This window comes from Rhinichthys klamathensis, unplaced genomic scaffold (assembly GCF_029890125.1).
Source record: "Rhinichthys klamathensis goyatoka isolate OS25496 unplaced genomic scaffold, OSU_Roscu_1.1 h1tg000191l_1, whole genome shotgun sequence".
Lineage (NCBI taxonomy): Eukaryota > Metazoa > Chordata > Actinopteri > Cypriniformes > Leuciscidae > Rhinichthys > Rhinichthys klamathensis.
Genome location: NW_026606717.1, coordinates 7,330,995 through 7,350,279, shown reverse-complemented (window position 1 = coordinate 7,350,279; position 19,285 = coordinate 7,330,995). Strand labels below are relative to the sequence as shown.

General features: G+C 38.2%; 2 protein-coding genes across 2 annotated transcripts; one reads left to right on the top strand and one right to left on the bottom strand.

Annotated features, from left to right (window-relative positions):
• The first annotated feature begins 2,160 nt into the window (after positions 1-2,160).
• zgc:56585 (uncharacterized protein LOC393297 homolog) lies at positions 2,161-6,842 on the top strand. Its single transcript, XM_056262251.1, has 7 exons — positions 2,161-2,296; positions 3,459-3,582; positions 3,744-3,850; positions 4,118-4,214; positions 5,865-5,941; positions 6,023-6,186; positions 6,332-6,842. Exons 1-7 carry the CDS (start codon positions 2,201-2,203, stop codon positions 6,480-6,482), a joined length of 816 nt encoding a protein of 271 aa, XP_056118226.1. The 5' UTR covers positions 2,161-2,200; the 3' UTR covers positions 6,483-6,842.
• Positions 6,843-6,903: 61 nt separating this feature from the next.
• wdr55 (WD repeat domain 55) lies at positions 6,904-18,485 on the bottom strand. Its single transcript, XM_056262250.1, has 8 exons — positions 18,418-18,485; positions 18,056-18,210; positions 13,860-13,960; positions 13,286-13,373; positions 12,962-13,141; positions 10,394-10,493; positions 9,884-10,053; positions 6,904-7,303 (listed from the first exon to the last, which is right to left on the bottom strand). Exons 1-8 carry the CDS (start codon positions 18,454-18,456, stop codon positions 6,958-6,960), a joined length of 1,179 nt encoding a protein of 392 aa, XP_056118225.1. The 5' UTR covers positions 18,457-18,485; the 3' UTR covers positions 6,904-6,957.
• Positions 18,486-19,285: the final 800 nt, after the last annotated feature.

Genomic DNA, 19,285 nt, shown 5'->3' with positions numbered 1-19,285 from the left:
TTAGGGGTAGGGTTAGTGTAAGGGGACAGAATATACAGTTTGTACAGTATAAAAACCATTATGTCTATGGAGAGTCCCCACAAAGATAGTGGACCAGACATGTGTGTGTGTGTGTGTCACATTTTGATGTTGATGTGTGAACAAAACATATTTAAGCATGAATTTCCATAAACACATTAGACATCTGGTTTATCCAAAGTAGCCTCTTATTATACCTCTCTAATTTACAAAAATGGCTGTATTCTCCCTTCCTTTGTCTTTGAAGTTCAGTCTGTTGTTCATTATCATTGCCAAGCCCCTTGTTTGCCCCTTTCCAGGAACTGGAACATTATCAAGCACAGCTGAGGTTGGTCAGGTTCTGTGGTTGCAGTTGACTTAAAGGGATAGTTCACCCAAAAATAAAAATTCTGTCATCATTTACTCACTCAAGTTGTTCTAAATCCTGTCTGAACTTCTTTGTTCTGTTGAACCTAAAATATGATATTTTGAAGAATATGGGTTATACCAAACACTTGATGGCCCATAGGCTTCCATAGGCTATATAAGTGACAAAGTATATACGAAGTCAATGGGGCCCAGTAAATGTTTGATTACCAGCATTCTTCAAAATATCTTCTTTTGTTTTCAGCAGAACAAAGAAATGCATACAGGTTTGGAACAACTTGAGGGTGAGGATAAGTGACGACAGAATTTTCATTTTTTAAGTCAACCATCCCTTTAAATTAGTCAATTTCGGTGTCACCATAACCCTTGGATCTATTGGTTTGAAAATACAGACAGAATATGGTTTCTACATACAGGACACATCCCTTAACTCCAATATTTAAAGTCAACTTACAAAACAACAACAACCTGTTAGTCATCAGGCAGTTTCCTCCTCAGCTTGAATCAGATGTGTTGAAATTGAATGGGATCAATGTGTCATCGCTGACATGATTTCATCTAGGAAATGATTATAACACAGGCTATGGTCACCAGATTGTGAAAGCAACAGGTTGTGTAAGATAAGAAAAAGTATGCTTATGACCATCATCATTATGATTATCCTTTTATGGTTATTTCTATAAGTAATCCTTTCAAACATATTATTATTATTGTAATAATCAATTTATGAATGATCGTTTTGTCTATTGTATCTTTTAATATCATATACTCATAGTTTATTTCATATTTTCTATTCAAACCAGACCTTTGGTTCACCTCTGCTTTGAAAATAAACTCTGGTGTCACTTCTCTAAAAAGTGAGACGTTCCCCTGCAAAGTCTGGTATCCGGTTTAAGTGTGTGTGAGTTTGTATAGGTTTTGCTATAGCCTATAGCCTACCTGTCCTAGGCTATATATATATATATATATATATAGTAAAATGATGACAACCAATTTACTGGTCTTCATTGGTTAAAAAGGGTTATAAATTGGCCAAAACTAGTTTTTATTTAAATAGCCTATGTTTGCACATGTTTCTGTAGGTTTAGGGGTTGGGTTAAGTGATAGAAACTCATTAACCTGATATAAAATCAATGGAAGTCTATGCAATGTCCTCACTAAAATAGAGTAACAAACGTGTGTGTGATTTGCAAACGTGTGTATAATGATAGGCTATAGCAAATTTATGTTAAATGGATCAAATGTTCACTCAGTTTAGATGTTGAAACACTCTGTGCAACCTGTGTGAATGAGCACATCTACATCAAATTAGCATTTCTGATCATGAAGATGGACAAATAGAACAAATAGGCTCAGCAAGAAAAGTGTTAATATCAGCATGTGTTTATAATACACAGGGTTCTTTATCCAGAGTGTTTTCATAAAAACGCCTGTTGGTTGAACAAGACACCTTATAACACATTTAATCTTACAAATAATATTTTACTTTTGTCCACAGGCTCATCATGGAAGAACACCCGCTATATCTGTGAGTTTTAATGGTTAACTCCACCCCTTCACCCTCGCCGCTTTTCATTAAATTAATCTGCAGTTAGTAAGTTAGTCACTATATACGCTGTTCAGACGTACAGGTAAACAATTTGTGTTTTTCTGGTTTTATGAGTCTAGAAAAAAGCAGTATTTTAATTTATATAGCAGCATCAATGCTTTTGTAAACACCAAGCAACAGACAATCGCGTTTCGGAAGTGTTCTAAACTTGTCGCGTACTCCTTTGCCACTCACTTGTGTTTCTTTCTCAGGTCAGGTGTGTGGCTGATGATGGATTTAAAGGATAAAGTTGCTGTTGTGACCGGAGCAGCTCAGGGTTTGGGCAGAAGCTTTGTCGAAATACTCCTGAAAAATGGGTCAAAGGTAAAATAAAATAATTTATAAAGTGTATCAAAAACGTTTTTTTTTTTGTTAGTTTTTATTTGTGGGTCACAAGTACAAATAAAAGTAGCCGAAATCAAGCATCTTATAAACAGTGCTGTAAAGACTCATATGCTGTCGAAGGGCTTCCTCGCGAGTTCCAGATTCGAATGCACGTCACAGAATGACAAACCTATACGAGTTTACCAGGTAGAAAATTCGGAAAGTCTACTGAGGAAATATATATATTTTTTTTAAAACAGCAGCCGATCATTCTGGATATAGCAGGCTGTAGGAAACGTTGAGTGATGCAGATAGGCTAATTAAAATAGGCTAAATGATTAAAAATAAATATTTAGAAATAATTCGATGTACTTTCGTAACGTTTGACCTTTTACAAAATATCGTTGCTTTGTAATATATATATATAGGCATTTAATTTCTGATAAAACGTTGGACCTGACATTGGAAAGACAGTCGTTGCACAAGCGTTATATTGTCTGGTAATAATTGGCTGCGATAAGACTGGATGGGGGCAAAGTTAAAAAGTGTAATGGGTGTAAAAGTGTGTACTCCTCTCGTACTCTGTGACCTGTCAAATTCTGTGACCGTAGTTGGCGCTGTTGTCACCCTAACCAGTCATCAAATTTGATTATGTTGTAATGTCATTTTATTTATCTATATATACGTATGAACAGTAAGTATTGCTGCAGTTCACTTAATTTAGACATTACTAAGTCCTGACACTACAAGGTTCTTATTAGAATGAAAATTCATGCTGTTATTTCTTCGGAATGTGCTGTGAAGTTTGACCCATACTGGGGCCACAATTTTAATATTCTATATTAAATATGAATATAAATTATTTAATATTAATAATTTTAATTTAATTCATATTCCAGCCATTAAAATCTAAAAAATATACATTTTAAGAATAAATACAAAACATTAGCTTTTATTTCCATTTAAAAAAAAAAAATCTAAATATATTACATATTAGTTGTAGGCTATAATATGCCCAACAAGTCATTCTCATTGAGAAAAAAATATTAAATTAACATGGATGAAGGATACAAAAAGCACCTACTTTACTATAAGCTACTATTATGTATTGTTCAGTACTGTACTATAGGCTAACAGTTTACACTGATTAATTTGATTACAGGTGGCTTTAATCGATGTGAATAAATCGGTGGGAAATGAATTGAAGACCACACTTGCTGAGGAGTATGGACGTGACAGAGCTGAATTTTATGCTGCCGATGTCTCATCAGAGGAAGATTTTAAAGGTCAAGATGTTTTACTATCTGAAAATGATGATACGACCATGTTACTTAAATGACTTACAATATCAGATGTCAGTTACAGGACAAACAACTTCACAGCAGATAATAAGAAGAGTGAAAGAGATTGAGGATATCTCATAGATTTTTCAAATTTTCCTTTACAGGAGTTTTGGAAAGAATTGTAGAAAAGTTTGGCCGCATAGACATTATGTGCAACAATGCAGGAATCCTCAATGAAAAACAGTGGGAAAAGACTATAGCAATAAACCTGGTAGGAGTCAGTCTATCTATCTATCTATCTATCTATCTATCTATCTATCTATCTATCTATCTATCTATCTATCTATCTATCTATCTATCTATCTATCTATCTATCTATCTATCTATCTATCTATCTATCTATCTATCTATCTATCTATCTATCTATCTATCTATCTATCTATCTATCTATCTATCTATCGTCTTTTTATTTGTCCTATCTGTCTGTCGGTCGATCTTTGGTTCAGCTGAAGGTTTTGCTGTTCATGTTGTCTTTCAGGGTGGAGTGGTCAGGGGCACATATCTGGCTCTAGAACATATGAAGAAGGAAAATGGTGGTAATGGAGGAGTCATCATCAACATTGCATCTATGGCAGGTTTGATAAAGTCTTCATAAATAAACGGACAGAATGAAGTTCCAAACGTAGGTTCGGGAGGAGCCTAATCATTCAGTCATTTATTCAATTATGTCAGTCATACGAGCGTATAAAAGCAGCAGTCATTCAACGTTCCCAGCGACAATTCTTCCGGCATTCGGCCCCATACATCCTCTTTTTACATCCTCTGTTTACATCCTTAAAACTATACATCCTCTGTTTACATCCTTAAAACTATACATCCTCTTTTTACATCCTTAAAACTATACATCCTCTTTTTACATCCTTAAAACTATACATCCTTTGTTTACATCCTTAAAACTGTACATCCTCTTTTTACATCCTTAAAACTATACATCCAGTTTTAACATCCTCAAACCTAGGCCTATACATCTTCAAACCTATACATCCTCTTTTCTTTGTTATTTGAGCTTTGAGCTGTTATTTCTCCCACGATTAAAATTGATTACATATCAATTGTATATTCATTGCATTGCAGATTTCCTCAACAGCGAAAAGTACTCTGCACGGGACGAGGGATAACATCTATTAAAGTCTTCTCTCCTTATATCACTAAACTACACACAGTTGATTTGCTGTCTGGGGTAAACACTTTTTGGGGGGTTTGAGGTCGAGTCAAGCCTCCATTAAGGACAGCAAGCCATGTTTGTTTAACATGAATTATTAAGACTGGATGGGCAGGTGAACTCATGAAATAGGATAAAAAAATATAGACAGGATAAAAATATATCTGTGAAATTAAACGTATAGTTCATCTAAAAATTGAAATTCTGTAATTTACTCATTTGAACAAGCGACACCTTGATGTTCATTCACAACGACGTTTAAGTCGCTTTCCAAAACCTTCACCCTCTGTGTTCCTCTTTGGTGGAATGAGCTGCCAACCTCCACCTGAACTGCAGAGAACATCTTTCAGTGAACATCTTTCAAGAAGGATAAAGACACACCTCTTCCACAAGCACTTAACCACCTCACACCCTTAAAGGGTGACGTCATAATAGACGTTGTCATCAATTACTCACCCTCAAATTGTTCCAAACCTGAATGAGTTTCTATCTTCTGCTGAACACAAAAAGAAGATATTTTGAATTATGTTGGTAACCAAACCAGTTGATGAGTAGGAAGTCAATGGAGTCCATCAACTGTCTGGTTACCAACATCCTTAAAAATATCTTCTTTTTGTATTCAACAGAAGAAAGAAACTTAAACAGGTTTGGATCAACATGAGTAAATGATGACAGAATTTTCATTTTTGGGTGAACTGTCCCTTTAAACCAAAGCACTTACACACACACACAAGTTCTACTTCTCTGCACTTCTCCTCTCTAGCTTGCTTCCTAATCTTGTCTAATAAATCTGGCATTGTATATTACGAATATTGTCGGCTCTTTGACTAATTGACTAACTTTGCTAGTTTGACCATACAATGAAAGTCAGTGGGGTCCAATGATGTTTTAGACCCCATTGGACATTTCCCACATGGAGACATTTTTCAAAATATCTTCTTTTCTGTTCAAGAAAAAAAAAACCACACAAGCTTGGAACGACATGAGATAAATGAGTAAATGATAGAATAAAAATTTTAGGGTGAATTATCGCCTTGACTGAATCTTTGCACGTCGCCTGCAGGTCTAGGGCCGTTGCCAATGGCGCCCATCTACACAGCAACTAAACATGGCGTGGTGGGATTTAGCCGTGCCATGGCGGTATGTATTTAGTCTTCAGTCTGGTTGGTGAAAAATTTTTGGTGAAAAAGATTCTTTTGTTTAATTGCATGCGTCAAATAGGCCGTTTCCAAGTTGGTTGACTATGGGGTGAGAATCAACATCCTCTGTCCGTGGTTTGTGAAGACCAGTCTTCTGTCCTTCATGAAATCAGAAGAGCACACCGGAAGTTTCTTTCCATTGAAAGGCCTTACGGAGAAGATGATGGAGAACCAAGGCTGTCTGGAGTGAGTTAACACGTTTATCCTTCCTCCCGGGAGAGAGACGCATAACAGACAAAGCAAGACTATGAATTTGACACCAAAATTTAGAAACATTTGTTTAGATGACATGTTTCGTACAGTCGATGTGATTGTTGTAATTTTGTTACAGGGTTGATGCTGTTGCCAAGGCCTTCCTTGTTCTTGTGAAAGATGAGAGCAAGAACGGAGAAGTTCTGATGATTGAGCCTGAGGGTGCAGCTTTTGTTTCCTTTCCTCAAAAGGGCAAAGACTTTCCATCGACTCCAGTCAGTCTAGAGTAGCCAATCAGCTTCTTCCTCTGACACTGGCGTACCCGTCTGAGCCCCTGCGTAGTGATGGATTTACTTTTGGTCTACTTTTATCTGGCTTGCAAGGCATTTAAAGAAAACCCACCCATTTCAAGTCAAGACCTTCTGCTAAGAATGGCCTCTGATTTATTCTTCGGTGGTGCTTTTTTATTATTACAACCATGAATTTCAGCAATTCCATTGGTATACAGTACACATTTGCTTCTATGGCAGAATACACTTAAACTGGCATGAACTGATGATCATATCTGTATCTCTCTCTCATGCACAAACATATTTTGTTTAAATATACTTCAATCACAAAATATTCTGAATATGTAGTTCTCACTTAAAATGTGTATATACAAAAATAAATGTGAAACAGATTCAGATGTTAATCTGAAAATATACATTAATTAGACAACAAATGGCAACACAATACTGCAAATGTGATTGCAATAAATTATATTCAGTCGCTTCCACTGCCACTATCATCGTCGCCATCCTCCTCCTCCTCCTCCTCTTCTTCTTTACCGTTTTCCTCAGTTGTGTCTAAAAGACCAGCGAAGAAATTCTGTCCCGTATCAAAAGCTTTATTACTCAGAGCTTTGAGACGTCTGTCTTTTTTCTTTCTACGTCGATAATCGGTAACTTTCATCTCGGGTATGCCGGAGATGTCCCAGAATTTGATCAGCTCATCATGAGCGCAGCTGGCCAGGAAACGTGAGTCTCTAGATCGTGCGATCTCCTCTATGGCTTCGCCCACATGCTGTCCGATACTGCCCACCACACGGTTGGGCAAGATACTGATGGCCCTGCAAAATTAAGTATTTTGTCATTAGTTTTACTCATTTCATTGGATGTTCACCCGGTCGACTGCTACTTACCCTCTTAATTCCTATGGAAGCAGTAAGGGTGTACTTAGTTTGTCATGCGTGGCTTCTCCATTTTGGCCTAGTTTTTGTTAAATAAACAATGACACTGTGTAATATGTTATGTGGTGTTGTTTATCTGAGGTTGTATTTACCTAATTTTAAGACCAGGGGCCTCATGTACAAAGACTTGCGTTGAATTCATACTAAAACATTGCGTACGGACAAAGCTGTAAATGTGCGTTCGCACAAAAAAAGCAGATGTATGAATCTCTGCGTACTAAGGATCCCACGCATATTCTCTTTGTACATCACAATTAACGTAAAATTGAGCGCACGAGCACAACGCCCCACCCAGTCTCCTCCCCCAATTAAATTAATTTAAATATGGTAATTAGTCCAATTTGGCAAAAGAAACCTGCAAGAATATGGCTAAAGCAAGCAAGAAACGAAATTTCACTGAAAATGTATTCTGTGTGAAAGTGTAATTTATTCCTGTGATCAAAGCTGAATTTTCAGCATCATTTCTCCAGTCTTCAGTGTCACATGATCCTTCAGAAATCATTGTAATATGATGATTTGATAATCAAGAAACATTTTTGAGTATTATCAGTGTTGAAAACAGGTGTGCTTCTGCTTCATATTTTCGTGGAAACCGTGATATAGTATTTTCAGGATTCTTCAATGAATAAAAACTTAAATCAAACAGATATAGAAATCTTATAATCTTTTGTAACATTATAAATGCATTTACTCTCACTTTTAAACAAATTCAATGTGTCCTTGCTGAATAAAAATATTACTTTCTTTTTTATCTTTACTGACCGAATTAATGAAGTTTATTGTTTATTCCTAGTTAAGCCAACGCTGCCATTGCTAGACGGGTTGTATCAATTTGCACATGCTTTATATATGTTCTTACTTAATTGCATAATAGATTATTTTAATAAGACTCGTGTGACAACAATATGTCAAATAATTTATCAATTACAAATTATAAGCAATATCTGACAGCTGGTGGTGCGATAGAACAATTCGTAGTGTAATGTTTGCCACTTCACTTTATTGCCTCTATGAGTCGCCAACGGACAAAAAATCCCGACAAATGTACGTACGCCAGACATGAAGTTTACTTGGAGGAACGCACATTCTTAAGTTAATTTCACTGTTAGTACATCTGGCCGTGAACGTGAAAGCTGACGTACGCCGTGTTTTTGTGCGTACGCAGTGTTGATACATGAGGCCCCAGGTGATTTTTTATTATGTCCTGAACTGATACATAAAACCATAGAATTCAAAAAGGGTGTTCTTTCTTTTTCACATGACTATTTAAACGGTCCTAATGCTGATTGGACAATAGCCAATTTTATTTACAATAAAGCTTTATTAAAGGGATAGTTCACTTTGAAATGAATTTTTGATATGTTTTAGCTTACCTCAAGGGCATCCAAGATGTAGGTGTATTGGTTTCTGCAGTAGTTTCAATTTTGATATTTTTAGGTCAAACCGTTCTTGTCTGTCAGTCATATAATGCAGGTCTATGGGGTCCACCTCAAAGAGCATGCACAGAGAAGTCCAAATTAAACATGATTTAATGACTGGTAAATGTAAGTACACATTGATGGCCTAAGACACGAAACGAGCGGTTTGTGTGAGAAAACGAACAGTATTTATATCGTTTTTACCTCTTGTAACCACAGCCACGTCCAAGTGATCTGAGGGCGCCGGCGCTTCGGTCTGCGCAAGCGCCGGAAAGCGCCGGAAGTGATCTCTCGCGCGGTTGCGAAAAAAATTCAACGTTGTCTGTTGATATATCGAAATCGTCTTCCATTGCGATTTCCTGTATATCTAAATATGTTTAGATCTTCACAGTGAAAGGTAACACTTCCTAAATCTCTGTGTAAACAATGAGTGACGTACACGCGCGAAAGATCACTTCCGGCGCTTGCGCAGACCGTAGCGCCCGCGCCCTCAGATCACTTGGACGTGGCTGTGGTTACAAGAGGTAAAAACGATATAAATACTATTCGTTTTCTCACACAAACCGCTCGTTTCGTGTCTTAGGCCATCAATGTGTACTTACATTTACGAGTCATTAAATCATGTTTAATTTGGACTTCTCTGTGCATGCTCTTTGAGGAAGTGACCATAGACCTGCATTATATGACTGACAGACAAGAACGGTTTGACCTAAAAATATCAAAATTGAAACTACTGCGGAAACAAAGACACCTACATCTTGGATGCCCTTGAGGTAAGCTAAAACATATCAAAAATTCATTTCAAAGTGAACTATCCCTTTAATGCATCTATTTTCGTTGTGGAAACAGTTTTATAAAAGCAATAAGGTACTCGAGGCATGCTGTATTGTGAATAGTCACGCTTCGCGCCGTGCCTAACAAGATCCTTATTTACAATACAGCATGCCTTGAATACCTTATTGCTGACATATGTGCACACACAAAGTGAGATAAGACCATGAACAAAGAAAGTAACAAAACATCTGTTCCAAACGTGCCTCACCTGATCACTCCATCAGTAGAGGCAGCACACAGTATGTTGTCTGTAATGGGAACGATACAGTCCAAAGACTCGGCCTGAACTGCGAAACGGTCACTGGTGGCACCAAAACCATTCCAGTTGAAAATGTATACGGTGCCCTCACTGGATCCACAAACAACTTTACGGCCTCTCTGTGGCAAAAAAAAACAGTTTATAGCTTTAATGTTCACTGCACTTCCTTATTCTTTCAGTTATTTACTAATAACAGCTAATGAATCAAAGCCTCACACATTCAGGGGAAACGGCTTACTTCAGCGATGAAAATGAAGGTGGATACAATAGTTACGGTCAATTAATTCGATTAGACAAACAGCACGCCATAAGTGCTGATATTTTGAGTAGTAGTTTTTATGACTGCGTTTGTTCAACTCTGTAGTTCACAACACCGTAAAGCGAAAATAAAGAAAAAAGCCGAACACACGATGTCTAAAATGTTAATTAATTAACAATACTGACATTGTTTAGACTTACTTTCATAATAGAAACAGAGGTAAGATCTCCATTTTGGAATTCAGAAAGGAGTTCAAATCTTCGTCTTTTTATATTGAATACACCCATAGTGCCATCGCCACTGAAAACGAAAAAACAAAAAATGGTAATACATATACAGCCATGAAAAAACATCAGATTTCATCCAATTTAAACATAAGATGCTTATATATTTGAACACCTAATTTAGAAAAAACATTACGTCATGTGTCATTTTGTTTGATGAAAGAGAGCATAAACACATTTTTCAAGCAAACACATTCTATGGAGCCCCTAAAGGGACATGTTAGGTTAGGCTTGCTGCGGTAGTCGGTTACATTACAGTTCTTCAGATTTCACTTGTCACATGAAATAAGGAAGGAGAGATGCCTGACAGGACGATGTCGGAGCACCATTGACAGACATCTTATAAAATCAGTACCGCCGCTCCCTACACAGGGGTATGTGTGATCGCGAACTGGAAAGTTAAAGTAAAAAGCGAGCAGGCATTCAAAAACGATTTCAATACCACCCATGGTAGCGGCTCCCTGATGCCCGAAAATTATATACAGTGTAAAAATGCACTTAACATGAATGCGTGAGACGCGAGTACGAGTTTTAAGTGCTACTTAAGAGTCGTTGTCCATTCACGAAGTGCTGAAATGTCAATCAATCTGCCTATAGCTTTTTTTTTGCGTAACTGTATAAATACTTGTAATGTACTTGATGGGAAAGGTTTGGTTATTTTTCTTTCTTTTAAAAGAAATCTATTAAGTCAACCTATTTTTCTACAATAATATTTTTTCTTTATTATTATTTTGTGCAGAACGATCTATATATATACTGCTTTGTAAATCTGATTAAAATATGCAATGATTAGTTCTCTCACATTCACCTGTGGATGGAGGCACGCCACGAGCTTCCAGGATCACTGAAGACCTCTGCTGTTTGGTTTTGGGAATGCAGTGTTTGGTACCTTTGAATGAACTCAATTGGCAGTCCATTGGACACACAGTTATACAGTTATGCTGTTGGACGGTTATAATTTGATAGACTGGGATGAAAGTACAAACTAATTTGCTTGTGTCCAAAAACAAAATCTATTTGGTCACCGTGTGAAATCACCAGTTAGTAGGTACATACCTTTATAATACACGTTTTTTGAACAGGTTTCCTTGATAGGTATAGCAGCATTTTCATTTGAAAGTACCAATGAGGTTCATTCTCGTGTTACGCAGCACATTTGAGCTCCAGTCAGAAAAAAGCAGGTTCGGTTGAGCTTCTGTTTATTTTCAGCTGATCAATGTTTAAATGTGAATAAAAGCCTAAATTCAATCTGTTCATCATATAAAGTGATCGAGTCTCTTTAGACAATTTGGACTAAACCACTCAATTCATATGGATTAGTTTTTCGATCTCTTTATAAACTCGAAGCGTCAAAGTGGTAGTCGCGTAGCTCTCAGCTTTCATTAAAAAAATTGGTGTTAACCCTTTAAGTTATTAAGCTTTTTGGACACGGCCCGTAACTCTAAGATGATTCGTACAACCGTTTCTACGATCTACTTAGGCCTACAATGGTTTTGTGAAACTCAGCCCTGAGCGTTACTGACAGACTGGGAAGAGAGGTGCCGCAGTGTTGTTAAAGGTGCTCTATGTAACTTTTAGCGGCCTCTAGTGGTGATGTTTCAGATTGCAACCAAATTTTACAAGAGCACTCGTGCTCGAACTCATAGACAATACCGTCTATTACGCAAATATCTCGGCGAACACTAGACGGATTCGGCGAGCACCGAGCTCGTTGGGACCATCTAGTCGAGCTGAAAAGAACCATATAAGTTCCATAGTTTTTGGTGGTGTTTTCGCGGAGATATTAGCAGAAAACCATCGGGCGCGCTGCAAAATTGCGGACGCCGGTGACGTCACGATCTCAGAAGAAAATCGCTCGTATCTCTAGAACGCAAAGACCCAGAGAGCTCAAATTCAGGGGAGGAGGTCCCAGGGGAACCCTTGCCCGAACGCTAGAGTGGCGGGCCTCGGGGATGCCCCCTACCGGATCGCCGTTCGCTGGGACCCCCGATTTCGAACGGCTATAACTCGGGGAGCCGGGCGAGTTGGACCTCGGGGGTGGGCTCGTTCGAAAGGCCCCGTCCAGCACTACGAAAGAATTAGAGTCTTGGGAATATTGATCAAAGATTGACTGAGATATAAGCCGAAAAACGTGCGCCTTTAATCGGACGTAACTGCCTGACCGTCTACAATAGACTGTATATAAGGAGAGAGGCTCGGGAGCGCGCATGCACGTCACATCCGTTGGATTTCGCGGTAAATCCGACCCGGAGACTTCACATAGAAATAGGAATACTGGCCTTCAGAGGTAATAGCAAAACTCGACAAGTGGATCATTTTAATGTGTGATTACAACCCCTTCACACACAGGCAATAAAAAAAGGATTCATTTTAGTAGAAAAGTTACATAGAGCACCTTTAAATATATGAAAAATAAAAACCTATTCTAACAGACCCCAAAAACAAAACTTGTAAAAGGGCATAATAGGTCCCCTTTAACATTACCTGGAAGTAAGTAGTGTCCTTTTAGCTTGGTCAATGGCGATATCACTAATATAATCCTCATGGTGCTTCAGATCCATAAATGATGTTCCTTTCCTCAGGTCCCAAACCTTCAGCGTCCCCTCATCATCTCCGGTCGCAAATATATTCTCATCAACCAGCAGCAGGGCATTGACTGGGACCCTTAAAAACAACCAAAAACATTAATTAGTTTGCAGTTCAAAGAGCTCTGTGCTATCATTTCAACAGCTTTACTAATACAACCAGAATACATATTTTTTTTTTTTTTTTAAAGGCTTTATAAAAATAGATGGGAATATCAGATACGTGTGAGCTTTCGGGATGCGCGTCACTAGTTTTCCAGCCTCCACGTCCATGATGTGAACAGCCTTGTCTTTAGACACGCTGAACAATTCTGAAGAACAAAGAGAAGAGAAATCACAATTGCTATATGGAGGAATTACATTTTTGTAAGCCTTTTAGCACTTCCGGTTCCATCGTCTCAAAGTCAAAGGATTTTTTGAATGGGTTTTTAGTTAAACGGCTGAAATAAGTTCTATGGTGAACAAGCTCCAGTAATAGGAGAATACAGTAATACCCCCATATGATTTTTTTTAAAGCTTTCACGTGACATGAAAAAAGGGGGTTTCTAACAATTGGCTAAATGGGACTACAGAGGTTGTGTGGGACATAATAAATATAAAATAAACATTTGATGGTCACAGAGCTTATTTTCTGCAACAATCTAAAAGCAAATGGAAGAATCCTATGGTTTTTGTAGAGGGATCGGGGTGATGCTGACTTCCAGGTTGGCCTATAAAACACAAAAAACGTCATCCCTGCAGAACCTTTTAGTCAGTGTTGGGGAAACAGCGTAATGAATGTAAAAGTAGATGCTTACTCTGTCCATCACTGGAGAAGAGCACTTTCCTGCAGGACTTGAGATGATGTCCTGATGACCACAGCTCTTTGTTTGCTCCTTCAGTGCAGGAGTATGAATATCTGCAAACCAAAGAGAGATGAATTTATACTGAACTGCACTAGTACACTCCTATCAACTATCAATGAATAAAGAGACAGAATTTAAATACTTTGTCATTTATTATGGTAACAGGTGGTATGCTGCAAGTTGCAACATGCAATTCTTACATAGTTAACATGTTTTACGTCATGGTTTGCAGTTTCAGAACAACGCTGGGGCACATATTAGTCAAGGCACAGCATACAGACACAGTCTTGTCAAGGAATGCCATGTCCTCGCCTTGACATGGGAGCACCATGCTCACTGGTACAGCTCCATTTAGTATGATGGACTTTGTGCGTACGCATCCACTAAGCCTCGCCACGTGGACTCTGAGACATCTGGCGTGTCTCCTCCACATCTTTTGCATTCAGCCTGCTACAGTATGTCCACTTGCTCTCACTTTTGCACACATTAGTCCACCGACACTGTCCCTGATGTCAAATCCACGATTTTCCAACACCAAGTCCCCAGGCAACAGTTTGTTAAGAAGACTGCTATTCTCAGTCACATGCTCATCACTGACAGGACCTCCCCAGCCTTGAGAAACGAAAGAGATGGCTCCCCGTGGTGTAATGCCAATGAGATACTTCAGGGTGTGCTTGTTTGTGTCGTGGGAAAAAGTCTGCGCTCTAGCGTTGAGATTTGACGCTCTTCCAATGATCATTTCAAAGCGGTCCACAATAACTGCTACACGATTGCCAAAAGCCTCTACGAACTGACGTAGCATGGTGGCTTGCAAGCAATGTCTCTCTGGCCAGTGCACCAAGGGTTTGAGATGTATAAACAGTGTGCCTATGGGATCTCTGAATGTGGTGGACACAGTCTTTCGATCTACGGAGAAGCGATACGCAATGTGCTGGATTGGTAGATTCAGCCTCAGGCGCATCAGAGTTAAGAGGAGGATCTGAAACGGTGAACGTTTGGGGCTGGTCTGTGGCAGGCAGGGAAGAAGTTGTGTCAGCACACCCATCAGAACAGCAAAACATGAAAGTCCAGTGTAGTACGTGACCTTCACGTCGCCGTCTTTCAAAAAATCCTCCCCGATCTTCTTTTGAGAGAGCTCTTCCTTCTGTCTCCTGTTCTCCTCCAACAAGCGGTTAATTTCGGCACGCCTGCAGCAACAAAAACTACATTCCTGCTGTTCTACAGTGTTGTCTTTTGGGCTGGGGTCCGTGTGTCAGGTCTTAAAGTGACAGCAGCCTAATATACCGGTTGCCAAATTATGAGATAATATTAAAAATATCTAATTGGCATTTTCACCTCATGGTATCGATGGCAAAATTGTGGCCAGTGAAAATGCTGGGTGGCAAGTAACTTTGGAAAACCACGGATCTTACCGGTATCACGCATTGACGCATTGACTTCTAGGGGTGTAACGGTACATGTATTCGTATTGAACCGTTTCGGTTCGAGGCTTCCGGTTCGGTGCGCATACAAACCGAACGATTCCTTGGACCATTTTTCCTGCCGACAAAATTCGCGCTGGCGCGATCACCACAACGTTGCGCAACATCAAATGGCAAACGTAATGACAGCGGAACGAAACTGCGCTTCTCATACTCATTATATTGTGCTTCACAGATCGTTTATCAGTTCGGACCAGCAACATCTGTGCAGCGCGAGCCGATCTCGATCAAGCGACACTGTTACAACACAGCGCTAAGATCCAGTAAAGAAAACATTTGAATTCGCCACTGAAGTAATAACATCGCTGCGAGATCTAGTGAGAAGCATTCACATTTCTCCGTTATTAACCGTAGATCTCTATTAGATCAAACAGCGCTGACGTGGACACCAGGAGAAATATTGTGCCGTGAATGAACTAGTAATACTTTACGTCCACAGACCAGCAACATTCACCATGGATTTAATTTAGTAACACTAAATGTAACCAGTTTGGCTGGAATAGTGAAATGCTTTCAAGTACTTCACACATCTTTTTCCAGCACTTCAAAACTCAAATATTATATAAATAAATAAATATATGAAGAGTTCAGATGCAAAAGCCTCTAAGTGCCATTTGAAATTTTCTTCTAGAATGATCATTTTTATGAAGCTTGTATATTTAAGTTCAGTAATTTCACTCAAATGACAATTAATAGGTCATCTTCATTGCCATTTAAGTGAAATTACTGAACTTAAATATACAAGCTTGGTAAAAATGATCATTCTAGAAGAAAATTTCAAATGGCTTTTGCATCTGAACTCTTCATATATTTAAATGTTATTTTTAATGTGATGACCAAAACATTATTTGTTCATCCTTCAAAGATTACACCCATTTATAAACCTGAAAGTTTCAAGATGTAGGAAAACTCACTTATTTAAAAAATATTTTTTCTTTTAACAAATAGGAAATTTCTCTGGCATTTCTTACTTTTTGCTGTATCGAAAACGTACCGAACCGTGATTTTTGTGTACCGTTACACCCCTATTGACTTCAGAATCCGTGACATTGCTCCGACTTTGCTTTTCAAACGGGAAGCCAGAAATTGCTCTGAAAAAATGCTTTAATGAATAAACTTAATAGGCTACCTTTAATGTTTTCAATGATGTGCAGTCTGTACATTATCTGTTCACCTCTGTTTTGGTGTTTGGTGACACATGCATGTGTCTGGGAATGTTGCTGAAGGTGATGTTTTATCATCTCACTGCTGCTACCCATGCCACGCGACGCCGCTTGGTTAACTCGGAAATCTGAGTTCCAGTGTGCCGTTTCCAAGCCGGGAAGCAGAAAAATCACAAGCCATTTGCGATGGGTTTTCCACGCCGGTCGCACTTAATCACGCAGCAGGCGTTCACCATTTCAATGTGTATAATACAAACATTAACGTCTACTTCCAATTATACAGCAGACTCCTATAGACCTAAACTCCCGACATGCATTACGCAGCTGACGTCAGAACGTGATGAATTCGGAACCGCGCACTAGTATACCACTCTTACCATATGTTTCTATGGCAGAAAGAGTAGTAGTAGTACGCAGTTTGTAGAAAATATTGAAGAACAATTGAGTATGAAGTCTTCTGATAAATCTTCTCCTGAAAAACCTTCTTCTGAAAACTCCCCAGAAATTGTATATATTAAAGATTTGCTGAATGCATTGAATGTAACAGATGAAGATGAAGCAGAAATAAGAAATGTTAACGTCACAGACAAGGTTGTGATTTTTTATGGATGATCTTATAGTTAAACTCCTCCAGAGGGACAACGCAAAGAGAGCTCGCTAGACGGAGAAGGAGAGAAAGGCGCCGGCAAAGATCTTCCACTAAAGCTCAAGTTCCTCGAAACGAACGGATTCAACGTGCCCAGCAATTAATAAAAATGATCAGACAAGTTGAACGATTGAATAAAAAGATATTACACATTGCAAATAGTTTTATAGTTGAGAATGAAATAAACTGTTCAAATGAAAGATGTGTTGAATTTGCAGGACAGGCTCAAATTACTCAAACCCCTAATCAAGGGTCATTGTTAGAAGTGTATGTGTGGCTATTGATATATGACATGTTTAGGGGTGTTAAAACCACATGTGTTTTTTTAAAGAGAATTTTGAACAGAGAGGGGTCAAAGGGGCTGAAATAGAGGAACTTACCACATAAAGCTTTTGGTGTATGTGCTGTGTATAAGATAGGTGTGGAAAAATATGTAATGTTTTGAATATGTGCTTTTGCCAGCTTATGTTAATAAGGGACTAGGATAAGTCCCAAGTATTACCGTGTAAAGAAATTAACTGTACTAAGATGACAGCCCATGGATAGAAGGCGGCCCAAGAAACAGGGGAAGTATAAAAAGGCAAAAAGAGTTTTTTTCAGGCCGATATTCGGGTGAAGACTTTTACGTGTTTGTGTTATTTATGCCTTTTGGAATTCTCGTCTTTGTATTAACCTTTTTAAATAAAACGAAATCATGTTGTGGTGATTGGTAAAACTTTTTAAACACGACTAGGAGTAATTTTTCCCTATCAATATTTCATGAATTCATGAAACGGACCTGCGTAAGACAGACAGCTAGTAAAGTCGATCTCAACCGAAAATGAGGACTATAGATTCGTGAGAAATAAACAACCGTACAGGTATATATCTCCATCGATGTCTCCAGCTGCAAGGATGTCTTGGTTGGGATGAAATGCAATTGTGTTGCCAATCGCCTCTAGTTTGATGTCTTCTGGTGTCTCGCGGATCTTTGGTGCTTTTGGCTCTTCTTCAGTCTCCTCTTCAGTCTCCTCCTGTAAACACACCGAAACAAACACTGTATTCAGCTCACTGTGGACAGCGCCGACAGCCTTTAGCGCAGTTTATTACAGGTTAAAGTGCCGTTTACGACTCAATTATCAGGCATTTCGGTTGATTTAAAATGTATACTGAAATCTATTCCGACAAATGAGGCCACTGAAACGCTCGATATTGTACAACAACAACAAGAAGAAACGTACTTGTTCAAAGGAATCCTCGTGCTCTATGGAAGTCGCCATCTTTATTGTTTGCTACATGTCACTTCCGCCACGTGCTGCACTGGAGTGGCCAGCAGTGCATGCTTTATTTCTACTCTAAAGTGAACGAGGACTTTTACATATTCCCGCCTCACATGCTGACGACACGTATGTATGTTAAACTTTTTTTTTGCACACTGTACAGCTTCTGTGTTTTTGTATATTTTGCATCAAAACCTGTACTTTATTCTATTTTCACTTCTATATTCTTTTATTCTATTTTCACTTCTATATTCTATTTTATTTACATAATATATCGTATTTTGTTTTATTCACATCATATTTATTGAGTTATATATATGTATATATAGTTATATTTTATTTAAAAAAAATGTATAATGTTTGTGTGTATGTCCTTAATTCGTATGTTTTTGCACTGTCGAACGAGGGAAAACATTTTTAATACATTACATCACATGTATGTGACAAATAAAGGATTTTTGACCTTGAAATGCAGCCATAAATGATAGTAAATAAATGATTAAAAAAATTATATATAGATTTTCTAATAGTTATTACAATGGACATTATGTTATTGTTGTTATTTATTTTCTTTTTCCCTTCAAAATTAGGCTATTAAAAATATATTTTGTGTAGAGACAAGAACATAGCAAAAGAAAAAAGGCCTTTATCACGAGTCAAAATCAAGGCCAAAAAAAAAAAAACGAAATCCGCATTGAGCTCATGTAATGACATAATGTAGCCACTAGATGTCAGTAAAAACACATTAAAGCTTTTCAAAGCAGAAAGTGCTGCACATTATTAAGACATAAATCGGCGTTTCTTCAGCCGTGGGACGTTTGACACTTTG

Excerpts from the sequence above, each read along its gene's own strand:
- zgc:56585 (XM_056262251.1), top strand. The coding sequence starts at position 2,201 with ATGATGGATTTAAAGGATAAAGTTGCTGTTGTGACCGGAGCAGCTCAG. Across the intron at positions 3,851-4,117 it reads AGACTATAGCAATAAACCTG|GGTGGAGTGGTCAGGGGCAC; the intron begins GTAGGAGTCAGT and ends GTTGTCTTTCAG. Across the intron at positions 6,187-6,331 it reads GAGAACCAAGGCTGTCTGGA|GGTTGATGCTGTTGCCAAGG; the intron begins GTGAGTTAACAC and ends ATTTTGTTACAG.
- wdr55 (XM_056262250.1), bottom strand. The coding sequence starts at position 18,456 with ATGGCGACTTCCATAGAGCACGAGGATTCCTTTGAACAA. Across the intron at positions 18,211-18,417 it reads ACGAGGATTCCTTTGAACAA|GAGGAGACTGAAGAGGAGAC; the intron begins GTACGTTTCTTC and ends GTGTGTTTACAG. Across the intron at positions 7,304-9,883 it reads TCTACTGATGGAGTGATCAG|GGCCATCAGTATCTTGCCCA; the intron begins GTGAGGCACGTT and ends TTAATTTTGCAG.